We start from the raw sequence: 26,292 nt of genomic DNA, 5'->3' as shown, positions 1-26,292 counted from the left end.
ATTCATAACTGTTAGGCCTACATTTGAAGAGCCATAAAACTAAAGAGTGCATAATTTATCCATTGAAACCAACCAATATCCAGCAGTTGAAAATGGTTACATACATACTAAATGAATTCTCTCAAATGAATAAAAATGAACAGGGTAAGAATCTCTACCCCCCCCCTCCCCATTGTCAATGTTGGACATAGCCACGTTGTCAACACTCTCTGTGAGAAACTACAACATTGAAAGATGGGGTATAAGGGAAGGGTGAACTATAAGGCAGAGTCAGTGCTACTGAAAATATCAGAAAATAAATTGAACATATGGGAAAAAAAGAAAAATTTTATAGCCAATGTGTAGCGCTAACCGCTAATTAGCGTTCACATAGCAATGCATGCGGGTGTCTGAGACGGATTTTCTATTCTTTTTTGGCCTAATATTAGGCAAAAAAAATGTTTACTTGCCCTCAACCGACCGACCCTAATTTTGGAAATCAGAAAAAGGTTGTTTTTTTCTATTTACTGTACAAAAGAATACCGACCCTATTTTTGGAAATTCCTGAAAAAGTTTTTTTTTTCTTTTCAAATTTTTGCATACTGAAGAGATATTTTAGAGCTTGTGTTCAACATTTTAGTTGTTTTGTAATGTTGATTCATTTTGAAACCACATTTGTCTGATTTTTCATATTTTGAGCCTTAATAAAAACAGTAGAGTTTGCTAGTAATAAAAACAAATTAAAAAAAAGGCAAGCAAACAATTTTTTTTCTTGGCCTTACCTTAAATATTATACACACATACAAATTGCAGAAAAAAATCTAAATTAACCGTTAGGAGACTAATAGTAATTAATATGTAGGTGTTTAGAAATATCATTTCCTTAAATCAATCAATATGATACTGATTCAATACATCTACACAGCTGCTAAATAAAATCTGTTATTGTTTGTTTCATATACTTTGTTTAAATTTATATGTAAATGGTGTTTGAATATCAAATAATTACAAAATGATCAACTACATTTCCTACATGGCCTAGAGAAATGTACAGAAATGTGTTTTCAGACATATGATGGGCTTTAGTTGTACATTGAAAATGGGGTGCTTAGACGTTGCAACTAGCAAAATTATGTGAGAAGGCACTGAAGTCAAACATATTTTACACAAAAGCAAAAACTGAGCAATTTTAAGACTGAGAGCTACGATGGTACAAAATAGAATTACTGTTCCACCACCATCACATAAAATAGGTGTCTCTTTGTAATCTTACCCATCTCCTTTCCCTCTCCAATTCCCTCCCTCCTCATATCCTGTTCATTCCAATTGTTCCTATAATTCATGCTGTTGCCTTTCTTAACTAACATCTTTGTTGTTACACTGTTCATAAATAGTTTGTGTACCTTTACCTTGTGGACGTGCATTTTGAATGAATATTTTATTACCTTGCATTGTAAGGTAGGCAAGCACATTAGGATTTGATCTGTATCACCATGATGTGTTGTGTCTGTAGTATGTGAGGTAGACACCAAATTAATACACCATGTACCGTATATAGACAACACTTTAGAGCGCTATAATACAAGTATGCATGTTAGATTATTGGAACCTCTTTATATAATCTGCAAATTCAGTTCAAATTTATCAAAATACAGAACCAATAAATACAGCTAGAACCAAATGTTCAAATTTCAAATCTCACTTTGGTGGTCATGGACACAAGGTGGCAAATAAATAGTTGGTTATAAATGTTGTAATGTAATATAGTTATTATCAAGGTATACTACTCAAACACTTACCAGCAAGCATTAACATGTGACATTTACAGAATATGGCTTCATGAAATTCATGAAACCGACACACAGATATTTTCTCATAATACACGGCTTTTGTACATGAATTATTGACTCAGGTTAGTATTTCCACTTAATTTAATATGTACAGTTATTTCATGTTATATGTTTGTCATTTGAAGGACATACATGTATCTTTGTTCTGTTCAGCATGTCTTTAAGGGGTGGGGTATGAACATTTGGACAGTATTTATTGTGGGACATTAGAGCACATCAGACATATCGAATTGCATTCTGAATACGAAGAATGTCCTTATGATATCAAATAATTTTGATACACATTTTATGGCAAATGATTAAAAATTGATTATTTTTGATATTTAACAGTACTCGAAGTAAATTTTATAAATCTGATGATTTATACTTAAAGTGTATGTAGGTGGGATGAAAGGCCGACGATCAATTGAAAATTTTGACCTTTCAGTATTGAAGATATGGATTTTTTCCCAAAACAGCAAAAAATTAGGTCTTTTGGGGAAAAAAAAATCCATATCTTCAATATGAAAGGTCAAAATTTTCAATTGATCGTCAGCTTTTCCTCCTGAGCCACATACACTTGAAGAATATGTCATTCGATTTATAAAATTTACTTCGAGGACTGTATATATCAAAAATGTGAAAACTATCAAATTTTAATAATTTGTCATAAAATTTGTATTATATCGTGAATTTCAAAAATGAAAATTATTTGATATCAGAAAGACATTCTTCGTATTCAGAATGCAATTCGATATGTCTGATGTGCTCTCATGTCCCACAATAAATACTGTCGAAACGCTCATTCCAGATCCCTTAATATGTTTCATATCAATCCATATGTGTCTCAATTTTAACACTTATTAAATACAGAATTGCACACATATAACTTTTTGAGATTATTAGTGACTAGGCCAGCCAATGCTTGGTTCTATCATGGTCAGATAAAAAAAGGTTGGCCTGAATAGAAAAATTCCAAAAAGGGAAAAATGGCCATGTGCGGAAGCAGTAGTTGTAACAAGTTAAATGCACCTGATCATATTATGAACAAATTGTCAAATGAAGATCTACCACGGTGCTACTTTAATATCTGAAACAATGCTTGCACATATGAATGCAAAAATTCCAGCTAGCTTGGTTCCTCCTTCTTGATTCATTATGAAAATAATTATTGAGCCAATAAAAAATGAAAGTTTTACAAATTGTAGGCCCAAAGGACATTTGAAACGAATTATATTGACACTGATTATCATTTGACAAACAGGTGCACAATTGCTGGTAATGCAATGCAAATGGATGGATACATCACCTCAAGTGATAATTGGATTTTCAGTTGGAACTGGATAAATTAAATAATTTATACAAAATAATTATAGTATGTAGCTGAAAGCGCTATACTGCATTTTAAGTTGAGATCACATCAAATTTAAACTACAGAATGTGGTTGGGTAAATACTGGGCTATTCCAGTCAAAATTCATACTCCATATGGAAGACACAACTTTAATTTTCCACACAGGGAGTATGAATTTCAAATAGGGTTACCTGAATGAGTGACTCCATTTGTAATCTACACCCCTTGTGTGGGAGATTAAGGTGATGTCTTGCATGAATTTTAAATGGAATAGCCTACATTCAGGTGAAGTGGTTATGTATGGAGAACATGTCGGACAACAGGAAGCGTGTGAAGCCTGAGCTGAATAGATCAAAAGCCATGGTTTTGTGGTTAGTTTTCATTTCCAAATGCCATCATGTCATCCTGATCTAAGCCATTATACATCACCTGATCTTGATATCACGTCAAAATTTTCTCTTGTTGTGCTGTGCTGTTGAAATAGTGTTGTCTGTCTGTAATGGGTATGTGTATTTTGCATGAGGGGCTGAAAGAGTGTGTGTGTATGCTTGTCAATGTTTGAGGGTAAATTTCACATGCATAATTTATTCTGTTTATATTCCACATAGATTAGGGAAGGTGTTAGTTTTCTTGGCATTTTTCTTTTCTTCCCATATTCCACTCTTGTTTTCTTTCCACTTTGTGTAGATTCAGTCCTGGTATAATAATTGATTTGATTTGACATACTCTCATAATGGGATTCACCAATAATTATCATCTGTTTAAATCACAGAGGAGGAAGAGATGACCTTTGTCCGATTCATGAAGAGTCACAAGTGTTATGAAATCATCCCTACAAGTGCCAAACTAGTTGTTTTTGATGTACAACTTCTGGTAAGTTATTTTCTACATGATCTGATTCAACCAGGCCAAAATTGTAAAGTTGAGAGGCAGAAAACAATAAATTATGGAGCAAAAAAAAGTAATAATAATTACAATAAAATGCATAAATGGCATTGTCATCATGAAATAATTAAAGTTTTAGACAAATGTGACATGATCAAGTGGAATGGGTCGAAAATGAGTTTTACATATGATTCTAAATCATGTTGATATGACTTTTCTTTGCGAAGTTACATTAGTTTATCAATCGCTGAAAACAATATAAAACCAAAGAATTTTGACACTTTCTTTGCCAATATCTGAAAATCAATATTAGCGACATCCGACTCATTTCCCTTGATTGTCTCACAAATGTGCTATGGATGTGAGGATTTCTGGAATCCTACTTGGTAAACTTTGGAAGTTGATGATTAAAATTTGGAGCAGGGTGGCACACTGTTTAAGGTCTTTGCCTTTAGTATGAGAAGTGCCAGGTTCAAATCTCTGCAGGACCAAAAAAAAACCACCCGAAATCCCCTCTTCTAGTTGTTGAAGACTGTTTAAATGGCAGGTTCTTCCAGAGCAATATGGTCGAGGTTGATTGAAAGGAACAAATATAGAGTTACATGTGCAATTACTTTCAATTAATTCAATTATTACAGGTGAAGAAAGCCTTTTATGCTTTGGTCTACAATGGTGTTAGGGCAGCTCCTCTCTGGGATAGCACAAAACAGGATTTTGTTGGTAAGTAAGCTGGCTATATAGTAATGCCAATTGATAAAATACATGTATGTTTGTTAAATTGATCCCATGTCTAGATAACAAAACATATGTCAATTACTTTTGGAATTTGATAACAAATGTTGTGTGAAGCATGTTGGACTCATAAAACAATTCAAAATGTATCTGTCTGTTATGGATCCAGACACAGTACCATCGCAAAAAATGTCTGTGATACAGCATAATTTATAAACAACATTTCATCAAAACACTTACTACACCCTTAATCCATCATGAATTAGACTCAAGAATGACAGGTTTTCCAAACAAAGCTGAGAAGTAAAATATGTGACATACTTTTGTTAAATGTGAATATGTTTTTTAGACATTTTAATGCCTAACATTGATGAACTTATTCCATACTATTTAAAGGTGGTTGTTGTTTTGTTTTGGTTTTTTTCCCCAGAAGAGACAGGTCTATTTGTGACATGATCTGGTCCATAGAGGCCAAAGTGGCAAATTTGAGATAAATCCAAAAATATGGAGTTAAAACAATAAAATACATAACAAAAAAGACATCCCAAAACTTCATAACTTTTGTAACTAAGTATGCTAGACCTTAGGTGTTTTCAGTATTTGATAGGCTAATGTTTGTTTAAAGTAGTAACTACAAATTGCCTCCTTTGACGTCCATGGACCAGATCGTGTCACATATTTGTATCATGTATTATTTGTAAGCATGATTATGTTGCAGACACAAGATATTGATTGATTCATTTATTTATTCATTGATTGATTCATTTTTCAGGTATGCTGACAATTACTGATTTCATCAGTATCTTACAGTACTACTACAAATCTCCACTGGTAAGAGCAACATATTGAAATATATTATGATATGAATAGAATAGAGTATGGGAAGACAATATCATATATGTGACCCGTTCTGACAAAACCAGGAACAAGTCGCATTTTTGACATTTCATGATTTGAATTAAAATGTTAGCACTGGACAGTAAGCTTTAAATTGATACCAAAATTATATACATAGCATCAATACTTTTCAAGATATGGATAATTTTGTAAATGATATCTTGGGATTTTTGCCAAATTGCTATTCTGAGTAATGGGCCAATTAGTTTTCTGCCTTACACAGGATTGAATAGGAATTATCATGTTAAACTGTTAATTATTGATTAAATAAACCTCTTTTTAATAGGTACTTTCAATGAATTGAAAGACCACTTAGTAGTCCCACAGTCAAATACCATGAAATTAAAAATTCCAAAATTTGATTTTTTTTTTATGGGAATGTTTTCTTTAAAGGCCTATAACTCAAAAACATGTCTAGCGACTTGTTTTGGGTTTTGTTAGAGCTGGTCACATATTAATTAGTTAAACTCAATTTAGAATGCTGTATGTATCACATAAACACTCAAAGTGTTAGCAGCAAATATATGGGTACTTATGTTTTTCTGTAGTCACTTGTTTGAAACAAATATTTCAAAGTACTCCAGTCACTATAAATAATTTGAGAACAGGATTAGTTTTTCATCAGAATTACTGCACAAAATTTTTAGTATAAGCCGTCTCATGGAATATTTTCCCATCATAAAAATTGCAGGATGGAAAATCTATAGACATCAAGAAGGTAATTAAGGATGCATGCATGATCACATTGTGCATAGAATTTTGTGACTTTATTTTCACCGTATCCTAACAAAGATAGATATATGAAAGTATATTTTTTGAAAGGTAGTAGCGAAAGGAGTGCCAGTCTGTCCCATCCCAGTTGATGCACACAATGTGTGGGATATCAAGTACATATATGATTAATATGGACAGAAAATCTAGTTCACTTCTCGCTCAGTTGTTAAAGTTAGGTCCTCATATTTGTTTATGGTAAAAAATATCCCAAAACTTAGAACAGGTGATTTTTGTCGCCTTATTAAAATCTTCATCAAAGACATGGATTATTTCTTTCGAATTCTGAAGATTCTGTTGCATTCCTTGCAGCATTTCCTTTTGAGAAATATAAAATACTTATCATGTCCTTATCTTGTGTTACTAGATACGATATGAAAACAAAATCACATTTCTCTATATAACTTGATCCTGAATGAATCCTTAACTTATCGGTGTTACTGTTGCATTAATTTTTGTCTCAAGCAAGGGAGCATTATATGTTTAGTTAATTTTTTTTAAATTTTTATTGTAAGGTTTAGTTCCATCTCTATTTTCTATGACACTTTAATTTTTTTTTCATGCGCCCTCTTTTCCTTCAAAGTTTCATTCCATTTCTTTTCTGAAAGTGTCTGCATCCATTTGTCATTTCGTATGACACTTTAATTCATTCAGAGATACATTATCCCTATTTTGAACATTTCAAATGTTTACTACAGCTAATGCTTAATGCTAGAAACTGTTAAGAGAGACAAATTTGAGAACTTTTTGAATTTTTTATGCCCAAGCACAAAGAATTATGGGTGAATCCAAAATGAACTTTCTTTGTACTCATAGAATGCTATAGGTCATTTTTGTCCTTGGTTTTTAAAAAAAATAAGAATGCAGCGGATGCAAAAGCTTTAGATGGATTTTTTTTTGCGATGCCATCTCAAAAATGGACATAACACTTCAGTTGTTGTCAATATTTCAACAACAAAAAATAAAGGTGTATTTGTGCCATTCAACCATTTTTAAGCAACTGTAGAAACTTTGACACATTAACTTTGGTCCTTGACAGTTCTCTGAATGTGACTTTAATTTGATGTAAATGAAATGACACTTTGTTTTGATATATTATCAAAAATACATACTACTAACAATTTTATGAAATATTACCTTTTATTTGTTTGGAAAATATGGGATTGCTTGTTGTATTTCAATAATTCTTTCAATTGTGTTTATGGCACTTGGAGTGTGATAGTGTGACATTTGTTGGGTTGTATTGCATGTGATAAGCGACAGGTTTTTCATTGAAGTATACCTAACACATACTAAACAATGTTTATAAAAATTCTGAAGCAGTTTTAAGATATTCTGTGTTATATTTTGTTATTATGTATTTTATTTTTCATCTCACCTCCCAATTTTCCACCATTAAAACATGTGCTTCCACAGGAAATTTCACAGTGTTTAATATTAAGGATCCAGGATGGATTAGTTTTCGCAGAAAATATTTTTTGTTTCATTTATACATAACTTTTAATTTAATATTAACAAGAAAATGAAAGTTTATTCTGGAGACTTAATGATGCCATAAATTAAATTGTATACACAGACTTGATCAATTTTTGAGGAACAATGGTTTTAAGAACTATGATATAATTATTGTTAATCAAGCCAATAAAAATTTACAGAAAATTTATGATCAGTTGCAAGAAGATGTTCCAGGACTTAGGTGTGGAGGTATGTGTTACATGGTCATGTTCATGTTCATATTCAAATTTGTTTACAGAATCATTATCACTGTTACCACCAGAGAGATTAGGATTTGGTTTAGGATTATGGTTATGATTATGGATTAGGGTTAGGATTAGGGTTTGGATTAGGATTAGGGTGTTGGATTAGGATTAGGGTTTGGATTAGGGTTAGGATTATGGATTGGTTTAAAAGTTAGGATTATGGATTGGGGTTAGCATTATGGATTAGGTTAGGATTGTGGATTAGGGTCAGGATTATGATTAGGGTTTGGATTAGGGTTAGGATTACATGTTAGGATTAAGGGTTAGGATTAAGGTTAGGATTAGGGTCAGGATTATGATTAAGGTTAGGATTATGGTTAGGATTATGGTGGTGGCAGCAGTGATAATGAAGTTGCTCTGCTGAAATTGTTAGCAACTGTTACATTACACATTTTTTTACCATATCTCGTCCATCTTTTTATTTTTTTTAAATGTTATAAAGTTTTGAGCTTAGAATTTCTATTGTACAGAAATATCTTGACTCCATGTGTTTGAAGATTTTTTGATTTGCATTTATATGAGTGTTTGCGTGTTTTTTGATTGAAAATGAATGCTCTAACAACCACCATGATGAAGGCATGCATCATTAGGTTGGTGAAGGCAGGTGTGCCAGTAATTTATTACAGGGTTCCCACAGTCCTTGAAAGTCCTTGAATTTGAAAACACCTTTTCAAGGCCTTGAAAGTCCTGGATCGGATATTTGCACAATGTCCTTGAAAGTCAGAATTTTACCTATTAATTTTGACAAAATTTGGGGAGTGGAGAAGGACTGACTGTCACTCTCGGTAATATGTGCCACGGAGAGCCACATCATGATTTTTGTGGTGTGGTAAGTCCTTGATAATCATGTATTTGGACCAAGAAAGTCCTTGAAAAGTCCTTGAATTTTAAAGGCTTCAAGGTGCGGGAACCCTGTTATTAACTTACATCTGACTTGGCCAAATTATTTATTTAATTGTTATATTGCTGTGGTTATCCTAGAGTCCGAAGTTTTCCGTTTTACGGAAAACGGAAGAAAATCACAGAATCGGAGGTACAACACGGAAAATGACATTTTTTGTATGATGTGACAAAGATAGTTAAAAGATAAGAGAAATGAATGTTAAAAACAATCACAAGTTGTGTATGTCACTTTTTATGATAAAATACTGTTTAATAATACCGAAATTAAAGTATATTACCAAGGCATGAGCCCCCTATATCCCTCCAAACATCGTAATAGTCGCCCTATTATCGTGAGAATATTTCAATCAGAGCTTATTGATCGCGATATTGAACACTTTAGTGTGACATTAATTTCATTGTTTATACATTTTAAGCTTTATTCATGGCACGGTTTTACAAATTTTACAACACGGATTACAACACGGAAAATGGATTTTAGAAAATGGATTTTAGAAAATGGTAAACTTCGGACTCTAGGTTATCCATTATTTCATTGGCTACAATTTTGTCATTTCTTTAACTATGTGTTGCATTTGAGACTGTTATGTTGAAAGTAACAGTTTAAGAACAATTTGACCTACTTTAGTGTTTAATTTGAAATGTTGCCATGTTTTAATCATTGTGTTATCCAAGAATATGGCAACTAAGTGAAATATGGCAACTAAGTGAAATTGTATAGCTTTTCATCATGTTACTCTTTGGTAGGCTTCTCGACACATCTTCTTAGTTGTGTAATGTGGGCTGATGACCATTGTTTGCAATATTTGTCCCGGTTCCATTTTGGTCAAGAGTTTTACATCAATAATCAGCAAAATATGCAATGGGCTAGTCCAGTTGAAATCCATACACCCCCTATGGAAGACATGACCTTAATCTAACACACAGGGAGTGTGAATTTCAACTGAGGTTACCTGAATAGTGACATTTGAAATCTACACTCCCCCTGTGTGGGAGACTAATCTCATGTCTTCCATATGTGGTTTATGGATTTCATCTGGAATAGCCCAATTAGCATCTCCCACGAGTTTTAAAATGTCAGTGGAGTGCCAATAGTGTGTCTTGTCTTAAGTTGAGAGTAACACCATGTTGGATTTCACAGTTGCAGATACGAATCAGGGCATTTATGCGGTTGCATCTCCAGCATACAGAAAAATTGCTCTCCTACATGTGTGTATGTGCTCCGCAGGAAGGAAGGAAGGTTTTATTTCAAACTCTCATGGTGACCCGCAGGTCAAATTGCTAGAATTGTACATTAAAAACACCTAAACAGACACAATGCAATTTGCAGGCAGCAGCTTAATCAGCGCCAATATTGCAACATTGCAGGATAAGGCTAGGGTGCGATTTGAATCTAAATCCAACATGGCGTTACGTTCAACTTGAGATGAGACAGACTATAGAATTTTTGGGATCTCATTATAATGGAGGCTGGGTGTTTAAATCAAAAATTGGATACACCTGACTTCAGTGGTTATCTGACATATGTGTCATTTAATCAATTCTGTGTGTTGTTCTAATAATTTAATCTGTAATTTGCCTTCTAGGTGAAAATGGATGAATTAGAAGAACACAGAATATCAACTTGGCGAGGTGAGTTTAGACAACTTTTCTAACTTCCAATTTTATAAGGTCTGCATCTGAAAGCTTACAATTACCTTAAATGGGCTATTCCATTTAAAATCCACACTACCCCTGTGGAAGATTTTGGAAGTATCTGCCACAGGGGGAATATGAATTTCAAATGGAATGAGCACATTAGGCAGCTCCATTTGCATTCCATACACCCCCTGAGAAAGATTCAACCTGAATCATTCCCTGAGGGAGAGTGAGTTTCAAGTGGAGCTGCTAATTTGTTAATTCCATTTGAAATTCATACTCCCTCTGTGGAAGATATATCCAAAATCTTCCACAGGGGTAGTGTGGATTTTAAATGGAATAGACCAATATTACATTCAATGATTAGATCTTGTGGTTCTTGGATTAGAACTTAACATGAGTCAGTCACCATGTTTAGCTTGGTCCTGCTATCAGAGCCCTCAACAGGTACTGGTGGATCTCGCTATCATACCCTAGAGCTGTAACACGTACCGGGCAGAATAATTTGTCATTTGCATAGTGCTGTCACTTGTAATTTGTTCAGGGTACGATGTAAACAGCCATTGCTACATATCGGGCCACCGATAGTGCTATAGGACCAAAACTGAATGTGAGGTTGATGTTAGTAAATGGAATTCGAGATGTATGGAAGCAGATGTGAAATTAGGAATGAACAGAAACATCTTTATACCAATATGTCAGTTCATATTATTCAGAATGAGTTAAATTCCTGCATATTTGTAACTCAAGAACCATGACTTGAATGCAAACAAGCTGATTTTGGAATAGCATATTTGCAGTTTTTGCTTTATTTTCAAAAGTATAAATCAACTATCACTCAGTGCAGATGTTTTATTCCGAGCACTGTTATAGAAGTTGATTTAGAGAATGTGACAAAAATTGTACATGAAGATATGATTATGTTGCTCCAGTTTCTCTTTATCATCTAATTCAGCTCCAGTGACACCACATTAATTTCCCTGCTAATTTGGATGCATTGAACAGGGTATTAGTAGTTGACTTTGAAAAATCAATATAACTAGGGATGTAAATCTTCATCAGGAAATTTCCTGATTACAGGAAATTTTGCTTGCATCTTCCCTGTACAAAGTATAGGTAAATACACATTTTCAGGAAATGTTAAAGCAGTTTCAGGAAATTATTTTCATCCCTGTATAACAAGGCTGCAATGCTAGTTTTCATACCCCTCCAGTGGAAATTTGCTTATTGCTACCCAGGGAAATATGCCTGAGGGACGGAACAGATAATAATTGAAATCATATCATTTTCTGCAATTTTGTTTTACAGAGGTATTAAATCAAAAGGCAAGACCATTGACATGGATAGATCCTGATTCCAGGTAAGTAACATTAGTTGAGGGGTAAGAAATAAAGTAGCAAGGGGGTTTCCCAAAAGTTTATTCAAAAGATGAGATAAGTTTAGGGGACCAAAATATTTAAAGAAGCAAGAATGTTTTCCAGAGTTGTGTTAAATACAATAAATTACATATTTCTTTCCGATTTTGAGTTTGCCCGCCCCCATCTGCTGAAGGGGAGGCAGCCAGCCTTTAGGGTTGGGAGCATTCAGGGTGGGTCTTATAAACTCCTAATGCCCTTCAGGGGGGTTTGTGTGTTGCCTGCCCCTGTCCGCTGAAGGAGAGGCAGTCAGCCTGTAGGGTTGGGAGCATTCAGGGTAGGTCTTATAAACTCATAATGCCCTTCAGGGGGGTTTGTGTTGCCCGCCCCTGCCCGCTGAAGGAGAGGCAGCCAGCCTGTAGGGCTATGAGCATTCAGGGTGGGTCTTATAAACTCCTAATGCCTTTCTGGGGGGTTTGTGTGTTGCCCGTCCCTGCCCGCTGAAGGAGAGGCAGACAGCCTGTAGGGCTGTGAGCATTCAGGGTGGGTCTTATAAACTCCTAATGCCCTTCAGGGGGGTTTGGTTGGAGGTGCCCTATGTGTTGCCCGCCACTGCCCGCTGAAGGGGAGGCAACAAACCTGTAGGGTTTTGTAGGATTCAAGTATGTCAAGTTTCTGTACTCAATTAATATCTTTGCACGGATGTATGTTTTAAAAGATTTTATTTTTTGAAGCTAGTTGAACTTAAAAAATGACCTGTTTTGAAATTGAAACCAACTTTCTTGATCTGCAACATATTCCCGCAACTATTGTTTTCAAATGGTAAGAAGCAGAAGAATACATTAAAACCTGTTCAAACTTCATCATTTGGCAAACATTGGCTTATTATTTCTTCCATCTATCATGCTATGATAAACTCTGATATGATAGTGCCAGTAATTATGAACATTAATGTGTTCAAAAGTAAGCTACACAGGCTGTCAATCATAGACCAGTCCACAAGAAATGTTGTCTCGGTCCCAGACGGTTTGTGTTCCTCCGTCACTAAACAAACTGTCTGGCGACAACCCTGAAATGACAATCGCTGATTGGTTAATGGATTTCCAAATAAAACTGTTTTCAATTGGCTATAGGACGTGACTTGTGTAAGTGACACTAAACATCATAGGCCCTCCACTATTTGTAGTCTTTGTAGATACCGCAAACGAAAAATGTACGCTAGCTAATAGCAGCCACTGAGGCGCCGATCATCCGGTATCGCCTTTCATGTGCGCGACTTGCAGCGCGTACTCACATACATTGTGTGGATTTATGTAACCGCATAGCTGTCCATCAACCACTGCATGCGCTGAAGCCCAGCGTTGATTGACAGCAAAATTTAACGCCAGTATTCATGGCGTTGATGTTCAGCCAATCAGAAAAGGCGTACTATGAGGTTGTCGCCAGACGGTTTGTTTAGTGACGAAGGAGCACAAATCGGCTGGGACCGAGACTACAAGAAATGTTGATATTTTATTGCCAAAAGAGTATTGTATTGACAATGATATCAATTTGTGATGTTGTTTTAATTTCAGCTTATTTGAAGCAGTGAGAATGTTGATTCAAAGCAAGATACACAGACTGCCTATCATAGACCATGCTACAGGAAATGTCATATACATTCTCACACATAAAAGAATTCTCAAGTTTCTGGGTCTCTTGGTAGGTGGCTTTTTGAAATTTACCTCTGCATGAATTGTGTAATATTCTGTTAAATCCTGGAGGATATACTTAAATTACTGATCCTTAATACTAAAATGGTTCAATGTTTACCATGTGTCTGGGTTTTTTGGTAAAAGGTAAAGGTAAAGGAGACGATTTTGTATAAACAGTGATCGGAGTGCCCATCTCTATTTTATTGGCGATTGGGCCAGACTCCTCCATGTAATGTTGCTATAGTGGGATCGCTACACCTCCTCTACAGCGAGTCTGTTACCTTCCCAGCATTTAAGAATGCTGTACCCATTTAAACACCTGGGTGGAGAGGAGTAATCAAGATAAAGTGCCTTACTCAAGGGCACAATACGATGGCGTCACCAGGGCTCGAACCCGCAACCTTCCGATTATGAATCAGTGCCTGTTCCGCTAGGCCACCGTGCTCATGTTAATAAGGACGGTGGAGATCATGTTAATAAGGGATTATAATCAGAATTCAACTGCATCATAAGAACTTGTTTACAAGTCTGTATTTCACTATTTTATCCTAGAAAAATGAGATCAAAAGTCCATCATTTTTGAAGAAGAGTATCCAGGAGCTGCAGATTGGAACATACGCTAGTATTGCAACGGTAAGTTCATGCACTTTCTAACAGATACTTTGGTGCATTAATATATTAGGTGATTTGAGAATCTAACATCCCCATGGAAGGTGTATTAGGAACAAGGTATCACCATGAAAATATTATAACATTTTGTTTTGTAACTAGATACCAAACTTAAACTTATTGTTCAAGGGTTCTATCACATAATGTATTCATACACCTCAAGTTCGGTAGTGACATAAATGCCTTTTCGCAGTTGTGCTGCAAGGGTTTCGATACTGCGCTTAGCGAAATGCGCACATATGTCACTACCGAACTTGAGGTGAACCATTGTATAGTGATCATTTGGAGAATATTGATATCTTAGTATCAATGGGTGGAGAGAACCAATGGCTATGCATCACTACTATATGTGACCCCTCAGCACAACTGAGCCCGGAAGTCGCCAATCATCATTTTTGAGATATTCAACCAAAATATTCTGCTTGAAATTAGCTTTAAAATGATGTATCATGTCTATAGTACTTGACATTTAAGTAGTGAAAAATCAATAAAACAGTCAATAAATCCTTTGTTTCCTATTGTTTATTGTTAAGTTCAATGGAGCATATCTCAATAGTGGCACTGGCGACATCCGGGCTCAGTTGTGCTGAGGGGTCACATATATACAATCATTGGTAACTACCACCAGCGTCGTTCAACCTTCAGAGCTCATCAGCTGCCCTTCTTATTTAGATTGTGCACTCTTGGTGTAGTTCACTTGAAAGGTAGCAGGGATGTCAATGTAGTTCTTGTTTTAGGTAACTAATTCCAGAGGTTTCTGGACTTCAGACCATATTAGTTGTTATTATAAAGATCCAAGAGAGGTCTTACAAACATATCATTTGTAAGACATGTTATAAAATTAGCTTGGATAATATTTACATACACATTTGCAGCATTCTTCATCATGTTCATCTATTTCATTGTGGTTTGTTTCAGGCAAGGAGAGAAACTCCTTTAATTAAGGCTTTACAGATGTTTGTTGAGAGAAGAGTGTCAGCATTACCAGTAGTTGATGAGAATGACAAATTGGTGGATATCTATGCCAAATTTGATGTCATTGTAAGTAATTATGGCAACACATGCTGAGTCAAAATAGTCTGTACCCAACTCAACTATTTTTCTTTTCTGGCATCTTGGAACAGACTGAATAAGTGTTTTATCCTTCACAGAAATTTTAATTTCGCAAATTGGGTATTTCAATTAGATATAGCAAATTTAAGACAACAACCCATTTTCTTGATAATACACAGTTGTGTTGTGCAATATGTCTCCAATTATGCTTTACTGTCTAGTAAATGGCACTTTTCACATGCCTACTGGATGTTTCTAACGATTAAGTAGCGATTAAGGCAAAAATGGCATTTTGTTATTATATGGTTGTAATAAGTCAATACAGGTGAATTATACTTTGATTCCATTTGGCAGTCCAACTTGAAAGTCACTTGCACAATAATAAAGTAGGATATAACAGTTACATGGGACCACTCTTTGCATTGTCAAGAAAAATGAAATCAAAAATGCAATATCCTCATTATAATCTGTATACCTTTCTCGAGTCAGTAATTTAGATATCGTTGTGAAGAGATTCATCAGGTTTGTAGATAATTATAATTTGAAGTTTTCATATACAAAACCAAAATTTTTGACACTGACCTGACAGTTTCGTATGTCTTGGACGACATACTTCTTCAGAGTGATTGGTATCCCATCATCCTCTGTGCTAGTGGTAACACAGCTCCATCCCTTGGGGGTGTGGTCTTGAGGAGAGGGTCATACACATGACTTAAAGATATCGTTTTTTATTGTATCTCTAAATGTAATGATGAAAAGTATATAAAAGTATATATTTTCAGAAAGGAAATGATGCATGGAATTGAGCAAAAAATAATAGTTTTTGAGAAAATCTCAAAATTTGATTTTAATTTACTGACTCAAGGAAGGTATACGGACTATAGAAACAGTCTATCTGGTTACTGTAACAACTGACACTGAAATTTCACATACTATCAATGATATCTTTGCAACTGTTGGCCAAAAAGTCTGATACAGATAATAATGTTAGTACAACAACATCAATTCCTATCCATGCCAGTCATTCAAGATTCCATTTCAAGCAAATTACTGGGTGTCAGGTACTGAAGCTTTAGAAAAGAATTAGATTTTAATAAAGCAACTGGACTTGCTAATAATATTTAGTTCAGTATTATTGAAAACTGGTGCTATTTAATCTAAGTTAAACCACTGGGATGGTTCCTTCTTATTAGCAGAGTGACCCTACTGTACAAGGACAGTCCCATACATATAAATAGCTATCATCCCATATCAGTTATACCTGTCGTAATGAAGTTGCTTGAAAGATTAGATGGGAGCTACATTACCTACACAAAAGGTAAACATATTCCCAGAGTACTTAAATAGTTCCAATAGTTATATAATTTGGTATGGCTGGTGATATTATCACTAAATGGCCGTAGTAGATTTGACAGGATCATGCGGACAAATTATAATAATGATTCTTTATGTTTTTATCCTATTTCAGAATCTAGCAGCAGAGAAGACATACAATAACTTAGACATTACAATAGCTGAAGCATTACAGTTTCGTTCAACCTATTTTGAAGGTGTTCACAAATGCAAACCCACTGAGACACTGGGCACAGTCATGGATACTATTATCAAAGCAGAGGTGAGTGAGTTCTTAATTATAGGTTAATAAATGCGTATCACTTGTTGAGAGTGAAATTGTACAAAATAATGCAGCGTACTGAGATGTTGATGCGTCTAATGCACGAGCCCCAAAGGGGGGAGTGCATTAGACGCATCAACATCTCAGTACAAGTTCATTATTTTGTACAATTTCTCGAGCAACAAGTGATACTCATTTATTAACCTATTTTATACACGAGAAAAAATCCTGTGATTTTTGCTATTTTTATATGAAAAAAATTCACTAAAAATGTTGGAAAATACAAGCAAATATGAATGCATCAACCCGCAAGGAAAATTAACGCGTCCGAAAACACTGCACATACTACGTGGAGTGCGCACCCGTGCAATTATAAAACATTTATGCACGGCTAGTAATTTACTAACGGTTGCTCTGATTGGTTCTCACTATCTAGGAGTGTATGACAGGACAATGGTCAACATGTTCATTTTACCTTGATTGAATTTTTACCTGTACATTTGGCCACGCCATCACAGATAGGTCATAGAAATATGTTTGCCTTTTGGGGGAACTACATGTATATAACAAGCAAAGAGATTTTCTATGTGTTAGAACTGTGTCTAACATTACTAGAAGTGTTTACAAAACTAGCCTTAAGATGCACTAAATTATGCATGAAATGAAACCTACATCAACCTATATAGGTTGTGTTGCAGTAGGTCCATGATACAAAAGACATTAAAATAATTATACAAGATACAAAGTGATATCAAAATACAGTGGATAAAAATGATGAGGAACAATTGATAAAACAATAAATCATTACTAACAGAATATTTTAAGTATAGATGGAATATACACAATTATTGATTAAGGTTCAGTCTAGAACTTTATTATTTGCCCAGAAAGACATTTTTATATTGATCAAATGCTGGTGGTGGTTGTGCAAATGCTACCTTTGTGTTTCAATCATTGATATGGTAATGTCTTGACTCTTGAAGCTATAATAACTTTTATATGTAGGTAAATAAATAATGTTTTCATTGATGCACAAAACATTAAAATGATCATAAACATCATGCTTGTTGCTACTGCTGGAAATTGACCGTCGGCACAGTGAGTGATCTTCCTGTTTATTTGAACAGAAAGGCAGCAAGCACAAACAGATTTTGTATCAAAAATGGACCTGTTTGTAACTTAATGTTATTGTTATCTCCCATATGTTATTAGTAACTTTCATAATATGTGACATGATTAAGGGGTATGAGTCACATGTTTCTAAAGAGGACATTTAGAGCTTTCAGAAACTGAAAACCCCATGTTGATACGTCTTTTCTTTGCAGAGTTATGTCAATTTATCAATTGCTGATAACAATATAAAACAAAAGAATTTTATTACTTTCTTTGCCAATATCTCGGAATCAATATTGGCGACATCCGACTCATTTCCCTTGATCGTGTGTAAAGAAGTTTATATGTGTAAATCATTCAAGTTGTGTTATTTGTTGTTGACAGGTGCATAGGTTGGTAATGGTAGATGATGAGGACCATGTAATAGGTGTTGTGTCGTTGTCAGATCTTCTCAATTTCTTGGTGCTTAAACCTGCAGGTATGTGTACTACTAATCATGGATGTAAATTTCTGGCATTCTGAATCACAAGTGCATCCATGATTACTACTAAATGTACAATAGATCATTAGCTTATACTTTTACAGGTAGTATTTGACATACTAAAAAGTCTGTATTTGTAAGTAAAGTCCTCACAAACAGTAACTCAGCCATTATAAATACGCCTATTCGCCCTTTGCATGGATCTGCCATCTTGCTACCAAAACAAGGTTCTCCTGCAAACGCATGCGCAAAAAGTGCATTTTTGTTTCTCACGCTTTTCTAGCAATGTACCAGAAGGCTTTATAAAGGGTATGCGGCAGTTATAGCACACATTTAACAGGCCTACGGACACGTATCACACACTTTGAGGGTAGAATCTTGTTTTGATATGACCTTGCGATCGGCGAATAACTTATCTTGATGAAATGATTTTTGTCACCAACATACTGAATATGCACATGTTCGTACTGTACACTTGGACATAATATGCTTCTTTCCAAAGAACATGTAATGCACTATGAGTGCCAACCTACATACAGCACATGCTTACAAGTGTAAATCATTAAGTTTGGCCTTGTGGTCACTGCCACATTAGGGTGGAAAATGGTAAAGTGATAAACAACTGCATTGTTTTAATGTGACAGGTCACTTATGGCTTACCTCCTCTTACCCTATAACATATCTTGTATCATTTCCCATCTTTTACCAGTAACCTGATTCCCTAGTTTGTCTATATCTCCAAAACTACCAATCTACCTCACTTCTATTCTTGCACCTTCATCTTCACCACCTCACCAGATCTGACATATTACCTTATTATCTCTTACCTCATTTCTCATCTGGTCTGTGTGAAGCCTATGCAGCTGTTAATTCACAGTGTCTATGTCTGATGTACATAACAGACCCATTTGTCCTTTATCGTATTTCACCTAAACTGATATCACGAATTCTATTCGTGAATATCACACACCATGACGAAGCATATTTCAAACTGAATATAAGTGGGACATGCTAAAAGCTCATGAAAAGATCTTATCGAAATTCAAAATTCTGTAATTGGCGTTTTCCAACATTGTCCTCAAGGATACCACCTGTAATTTGTTCCCTTGATTGGATCAAGGACTGAAAAGTGCATGCTCTGTCTATCTTATTTCAAATATTTCATCATTTTCAAGCATACTCATCAAGTTTGCCCATGTCATATCGCCTTTCAATTCACCTTGCATTATAACCACTATGGCCTGTATGTACGAAACAAGTTAGAACCTGGTCTAAACAATGAGGTAAATCAAGGAGTACCAACTTCACCATGTTTGTTTGTCACTCATAGAGTGCAAAATAGTGCACTTCCTGATTTATTTTACCGGCACATTGTGAAATAATCCAGAGGCACACTATATCTTGCTCTCCATAAATGACAAGCAATTAGGCATGGTGAAGTCGGTACTATTTGTTTTACCTTATTGTTTGACCCAGGTTTAAAGTTAGTCCTGGTCTAACTTGTTTTGTGCATACAGGCCTTATTTCTCTTTTTTCCAAATTCATTTTACTTGATCCTCTTTTTCTCTACATGACACAATATATTTACATTTTTCAATAATCTCTCTCTGTATTGGAATTGAAATGTGTGCAACTTCTTGTTATCACTTTCATATTCCTTCCAGGTTTTGACTTTGCAACACTTACTTAAAACTGACAGGCTTTTCAGTGAGTTAGATATCATGCTATGTCGTTTTTTGATGACATAGTTGTGTATAAAGGTTCCTGGTGTACGGCTCTAATCAAAGATAAAGAGGCCGGGTTAAAACACCTGATTCCAGTATCGTCTGTATGAGTAATATCATTTTTATTTTATTGAGCTGCTGCTACACCAGAAACTTTCAATAATTTTTTATGGATGATGTTAATAAATTTCATTTTATAGTGATTTAGTTAGTTTGAATCACATTTGTATTTTAATAGTGATATTTTTATATACCCATTGTATCCAGCATGTTGCTTGCATGCTGCCAATATATTTATTTTCAACCAGATATCAACTTGCTGAAATAGATTTTGTTTAGAGGTTAATGACTGCGCATCAGTTGTTTTGATTGTATTGTGAGATATCTAAACATTGTGCTTTTGAATATCCCTCGTGGCTGCGCCCCTCGGTATATTCCGAGGTCCAAAGCACAATGTTTAGATATTTCACAATACCCGAAAACTAACTGATGCAAAGTCATTAACCTCATTCATAACTGTCACTTTTCACATTTTTTAATTCAATTTACGTCGCATTTTCTTCTTTTAATTTGAAAACAGAATACAATTTTAACTTTATCTGTCGTTTTCGGTAAAAAATTGAATAGCCCATTAAGGAAATACCGCTAGCGACCAATCACACTAGCCCGCAATCATGCGATGTCCAAATACGGCGGCCAGTGTCCGCGTAAATTGTTCGAACACGTAACGCAGTCATTGTAGAGCGTACTTTTAGCTACGTCACGAGACATGGTCATTATACTTTTCAATGACCTGAATTTGCGTCAGCGTATTTAAAAGTTATTATCTGTGATTGGATCGCACTTGCTGTGTATATTAATGAGGTTATGAATAACATATAGATATTAGATCTGCATAACACCAATGTATTAATGCACAGCCATAAACGGTTTTTCATATTGCTTTGCAAAGTTGCCGTTGTGGTAAATTTACTGACTACTACTATTGATGTCTGAGTGGCATATGCGCTCATAGCTCAATGGAGAACATGAAAACAAATCAACTTTTTCACCTCTCTGTTATAATGTAACATGCAGATTCCCAGTTTTTCGCATGAGCAGATTATTTACAAGTTTATACACCATGTGGATTATTAACATACATCAGTCAATATTTCAAAACAAAATCAAATCAAATTAAACAGAGTGTTTGTGATAGGAAAAGTACATTGACACATACATTAAAGTACATTGTACAAGAAAAGTACATTGTGATGTCACAGTTGTTTGGTATAATTCTACCAATTTTGCTGCATATGTACATGTGCCAATTCAGATTACGTTTCTGATATTTAACGAATTGGATCATAAAATGTTGCTCACTCATTGCATGATAATGTAATATTCAGATTGAGATATTTTTTATTTTTTCCAGAGGGTAAAATGTTTGATTGTAGCATAATACAGCTTCCTGTAAGCTGAAAGGATGTGATTGGTTGGTAGGGTAGTGGTTATAGATCTATGTTGCAAAGCACATCATTACTGAGAAACACACATGTTTTCCCAACCTTTCCCCATCCACAAATCTCCTTATTAACTGTTTTCACAGATGTGTGCTTGTACCATGTGTACAGTCAATGAGCTGTAGTGTAATGGGGAATACCAAGTATCAAAGATGATGGGCGTTTGTAAAACCCTACAAATGAGGACTTTTTTTGTGTGTTTTTCCCACTAACTGGGGACTTCGCTCCAAGTGGGGACGTCCCCAGTCGTAATACTTGGGCTATAGCTCCCCCTATGGGTGAAGATGTCAAAAAAAGCATTACTCTAACTGGGTACTTTTTAGGGGTAGGGTGAGGTCCCCAGTTGTACTAAACTTGAGAACACACAGGTCCCCGATTGGTAGGAGTTTGGCACATAAAAGTCCCCAGTCGACACACAACTCATAAAAAAGTCCCCAGTTGTCAAAAACAGTCCCCGGTCGACACACATTACAAGTAGGGGTGGAGCTGCAGTGTAATGGGGAATAACAAGTATCAAAGATGATGTGTGTGTGTGTGTTCACTTGGCTGCATGCTTTTTTTAATCCTGAAAAGTTCACATGTGTTACACAAGTGTTGTGTCAGTTATTGGCATTCAATATCTGCATGCCCAGCAGGCGACTAACTTTGAAACAATCATAATATTTTTATTATTTTGTTTTAATTCATAATGTACTACTGTGGCACTATTGTTCAACCATACTGTTGGCACTTGTTTTGTTTTGTTCATTCACTGGTGAAATCCATGTTTTGGGTTCTTAATTTGTTATATTGTTTTTCCTGGTTTTCCAAGGTGTTCCCAGTCGGAAACCAAGTGAAGAGAGTACATCAGACCAATCATCATCACCAACACCACTCAAGTAACAGATGGAGAACAAACTGGAATTCCACATCTATGAGGAGCAATATAGGAGTGGCAGGCGACCAAGCATGTTATATAGTGTCTTCACTGTTATGCATTGATACATCTGGAAGACCTGAGTAACAATTCAAATAATTTTGTAGAGCACTGAGTGAAATTACTTGTTAATATGATTCAGGACTTGTTTTTCCATGTTTAATGTTCAGCAGGTTGCAGGTATTATGTTCCTGAAGTATGGGGTGGCGGCAAAGTTTATGATAAAGATAAGCAAGTGGTGCATCACAATATGCATGGGGTAACACTATTACACCACACATCCAGTTCACTGTTCAATAGCCCTGCATCTGATTTGGTGCAAGTTTTAAAAACACAAGCCTTCAACCAAACATGATGCGCACAAATACAGCCAGCAGGCAAAGAAAAAGATGCAACTGCCTACCAACTGTTTGGTATGATGTACCTCATCATCAGCACGTGATGATGGTCAATGGTCACATTGGCACTTTTTTTACTCCAAAATTTGGGTGCTTTTCATTGTTACTTTTCTAGATATTACTACCAAAGAAGCCCTGCATTTCTAAAAGTTTGGTAATGCCACCTATATCATATTAATCTTAATATTGCTTTTCACTTCAGACACACTTTTCCCACAGTGAGCATATCAAGGACAAAAACAGCTACTATAGTGCTTCAGGAGTATTTTTTTTACAATTACAATTTTAGAATGCTGCCTTAACTGCCAGTGCACAACATTATAATATCTCAAATCTACAACTCAAGTTCACAGCAAGGCAGCATTGACTAGATACATCAATGCTATAGACTAATCCCTATTCCAGAAAAATAGAGCCCTATTAAGTTTGTTCCCCATTTTTCAAAGTAAAAAGTACTTTGCTAGATGAAACATGGTGTAAACCTTATCCTTTTCTACAACATCACTGGGAATAAACTCAAACGACTTGTACTATTGTTTGTTTAGCATATAATTTCCACCAAAACATGACACCCATGGCACAGTGTATTGATATAGAATGACATGCATGCAGTTGGTCGCATCATCGGTGCACACAAGTTGGGGGGTTTTATTGACGCGGGCAGTAACAAAATCTGAATAATTTTCGCCTATTATAAGCTGAACAAACTATATGCATTCTGATTTTTGACAGTGGTAAAATTTTCCTATTTCTATAACCAATAATTTAAAACGAAAAGAAAAAAAATCAATCCTTGACCAAAAATGAAATGAAACTTTCAATTGCCAGTAAGGTTTAAGCAAAGAGTTATTATCCAGTGCATTTGTATTATTTTGGACCAGGTATTAGACATACATGCTCTATACATAAAAGAATGATAAATGTTACCTATTTTGGCAGGATATTTATTTTCAGATGTAGGATGTAAAGTCTGACAAGGGACTATGTCTTCTAAATTTGAAGTAAAGAATTTAAACATGGTGGAGGAGAAAATGGTGTGTGTACCACAGAATTAGAGAAGGAGAACCAGGACTCCCTATATCACCAGGTACAATCGCGCTCGGGGAGAAAATTGGGGTTATTCGGGTCCTTGCTGACAGCGCACAGGGACAAACAAAAACAATTCTGCGTCTCATTTGAAGCGTCTTGGTACTCGCGTGCAGGTCGCATCAAGTGCGTCTCTCAAATGTGCCCATCATCCATGTCACGCTTGCATGACAACGAATGCCTCGAGCGCATTCTGAGGGAAACCGAATACCCTAATTTTTGCTCCATGCCTGGGAATCGGCGTGCAGGTCGCATCAAGTGCGTCTCTCAAATGTGCCCATATCCATGTTGCGCTTGCATGACAACGAATGCCTCGAGCGCATTCTGAGGGAAACCGAATACCCTAATTTTTGCTCCATGCCTGGGAATCGCGTGCAGGTCGCATCAAGTGCGTCTCTCAAATGTGCCCATATCCATGTTGCGCTTGCATGACAACGAATGCCTCGAGCGCATTCTGAGGGAAACCGAATACCCTAATTTTTGCTCCATGCCTGTATCAAGATGGCGGTCGAGTCCCGGTTCTCCTTCTCTAATTCTGTGGTGTGTACCTATATATATCACAATGGTCCCATATACATTGATTTATGTGCATAATTTGTAGTTGCAATCTGTAATGCATTGTGCCATGACACTGTCAGCTGTACATGCATAAACCATGTATTGTAACTCTCATACTTGAAGACCCCAATAGTGGTTACAATTGGGCTATTCAAATCCATGCACCCTCTATGGAAGACATGACCTTAATTTCTCACACAGAGTGTGAATTTCAAAATGGTGTTGCCTGATTGGTAACCTATGTGGTAGATTAAGGCCATGTCTTCCATAAGGGGTGTATGGATTTCAATGGGAATAGCCCAATTTCAGGTCATTGCCAGAGGATACGGCAATATATTATTTTAGTCCCTATGCATCACAATCCAATGTGGTGGGTTTCCCAAATTGTTTTGTACATGCCTATACAGAGTCCTGCAGTAAACCTGTTTGATTACAGCATCAGTACCCACAGGAATCTTGTGTATTAACTTCAGAGAATATCTCATCTTTTCGGTCACCATTATTCAAAACAGTATAATGCATGCTTTGGTAATTCCAGGATAAGATGAAACAAATTGCAAATGTTGATGATTACTATTTTGTGGTGAAAATATATACCTCTTTGTCAAATGCACAATGTACTGAGCCAAATTTAAGATAACTATAGGAAAGTTATAGATTTGTCCAAAAGTTTATCCTTTTCTCAATAGACCCTATGCAATAAACCAACTGGAATGGTATATAAATGGTAATAACAGCCATGTTGGTTTGAAGATGCTAGTAGGACAGGTCTCTGGTTCCATCCAACAATCAATAGGTACCACCTGTTTCATTGTATTGGGAAATTCCCCTGCAGGCTTCCTGGTGGACAGAATTTTATTTAAATGATGGCTCTGTCATGAGTGACATTGTATTGCATAGGGTTTATTAATAATGTATTATTAATTTGTTGATTAATGTAGTGGTAATTTACGATACACATTTTCATTGAAAGTATTTCATATTTTTGGTAAAGGATTATGTATACTTTGGTTTGCATTTCCGCAAACCTTGTTTGCAAACTTGGTTTTATTCTGAAAGCATTTGCCTTGTTTAGGGGGCTATCTTTTTCTTTGGAAGAGGGTCCTAAATATATGGGGGTCATAAATTTTTGGAAAGAAAAATAGGGGGATGTCATAAAATTTATGATGACCAAAATGTAGGGAGTCACAAGATGACCACAGATAGTGTATTTATGTTATTCAAAAAGACTGATTTCAATACAATTTTAGCCTGTTTAAGGGGTAAGGTGTATCTGGTTGTGGGGGGGTCATAACATTTTTGTTGCCAAAATAGGGGGCTCGCAATTTTATTAATGCCAACTTTGTGTAAATTTGGGACCCCCCTTCAGAAGAAAATGATA

General features: G+C 35.6%; 1 protein-coding gene across 12 annotated transcripts in view; it reads left to right on the top strand.

Annotated features, from left to right (window-relative positions):
• LOC140151170 (5'-AMP-activated protein kinase subunit gamma-1-like) overlaps positions 1-24,565 on the top strand; it is a 123,687-nt gene extending 99,122 nt beyond the window's left edge. For 9 of the 12 annotated variants that reach the window (XM_072173404.1, XM_072173403.1, XM_072173397.1 and 6 more), the window contains 12 exons: positions 3,934-4,034; positions 4,685-4,766; positions 5,551-5,609; positions 6,367-6,393; positions 10,696-10,741; positions 12,056-12,107; positions 13,677-13,803; positions 14,349-14,429; positions 15,384-15,506; positions 16,987-17,133; positions 18,631-18,724; positions 22,765-24,565. In XM_072173404.1, coding sequence (XP_072029505.1) covers positions 3,934-4,034; positions 4,685-4,766; positions 5,551-5,609; positions 6,367-6,393; positions 10,696-10,741; positions 12,056-12,107; positions 13,677-13,803; positions 14,349-14,429; positions 15,384-15,506; positions 16,987-17,133; positions 18,631-18,724; positions 22,765-22,835 — 1,010 coding nt within the window. In that variant the 3' untranslated portion in view covers positions 22,836-24,565. Of the gene's footprint in view, positions 1-3,933; positions 4,035-4,684; positions 4,767-5,550; positions 5,610-6,366; positions 6,394-10,695; positions 10,742-12,055; positions 12,108-13,676; positions 13,804-14,348; positions 14,430-15,383; positions 15,507-16,986; positions 17,134-18,630; positions 18,725-20,391; positions 20,435-22,764 lie in introns of all 12 variants that reach the window. The other 3 variants (XM_072173398.1, XM_072173394.1, XM_072173396.1) reach the window with 2 other exon arrangements.
• The last annotated feature ends 1,727 nt before the right edge of the window (positions 24,566-26,292 follow it).

This window comes from Amphiura filiformis, chromosome 4 (genome assembly GCF_039555335.1).
Source record: "Amphiura filiformis chromosome 4, Afil_fr2py, whole genome shotgun sequence".
Lineage (NCBI taxonomy): Eukaryota > Metazoa > Echinodermata > Ophiuroidea > Amphilepidida > Amphiuridae > Amphiura > Amphiura filiformis.
The sequence above is the reverse complement of the archived record's forward strand: the minus strand, read 5'-3'. Positions and strand labels throughout refer to the sequence as shown.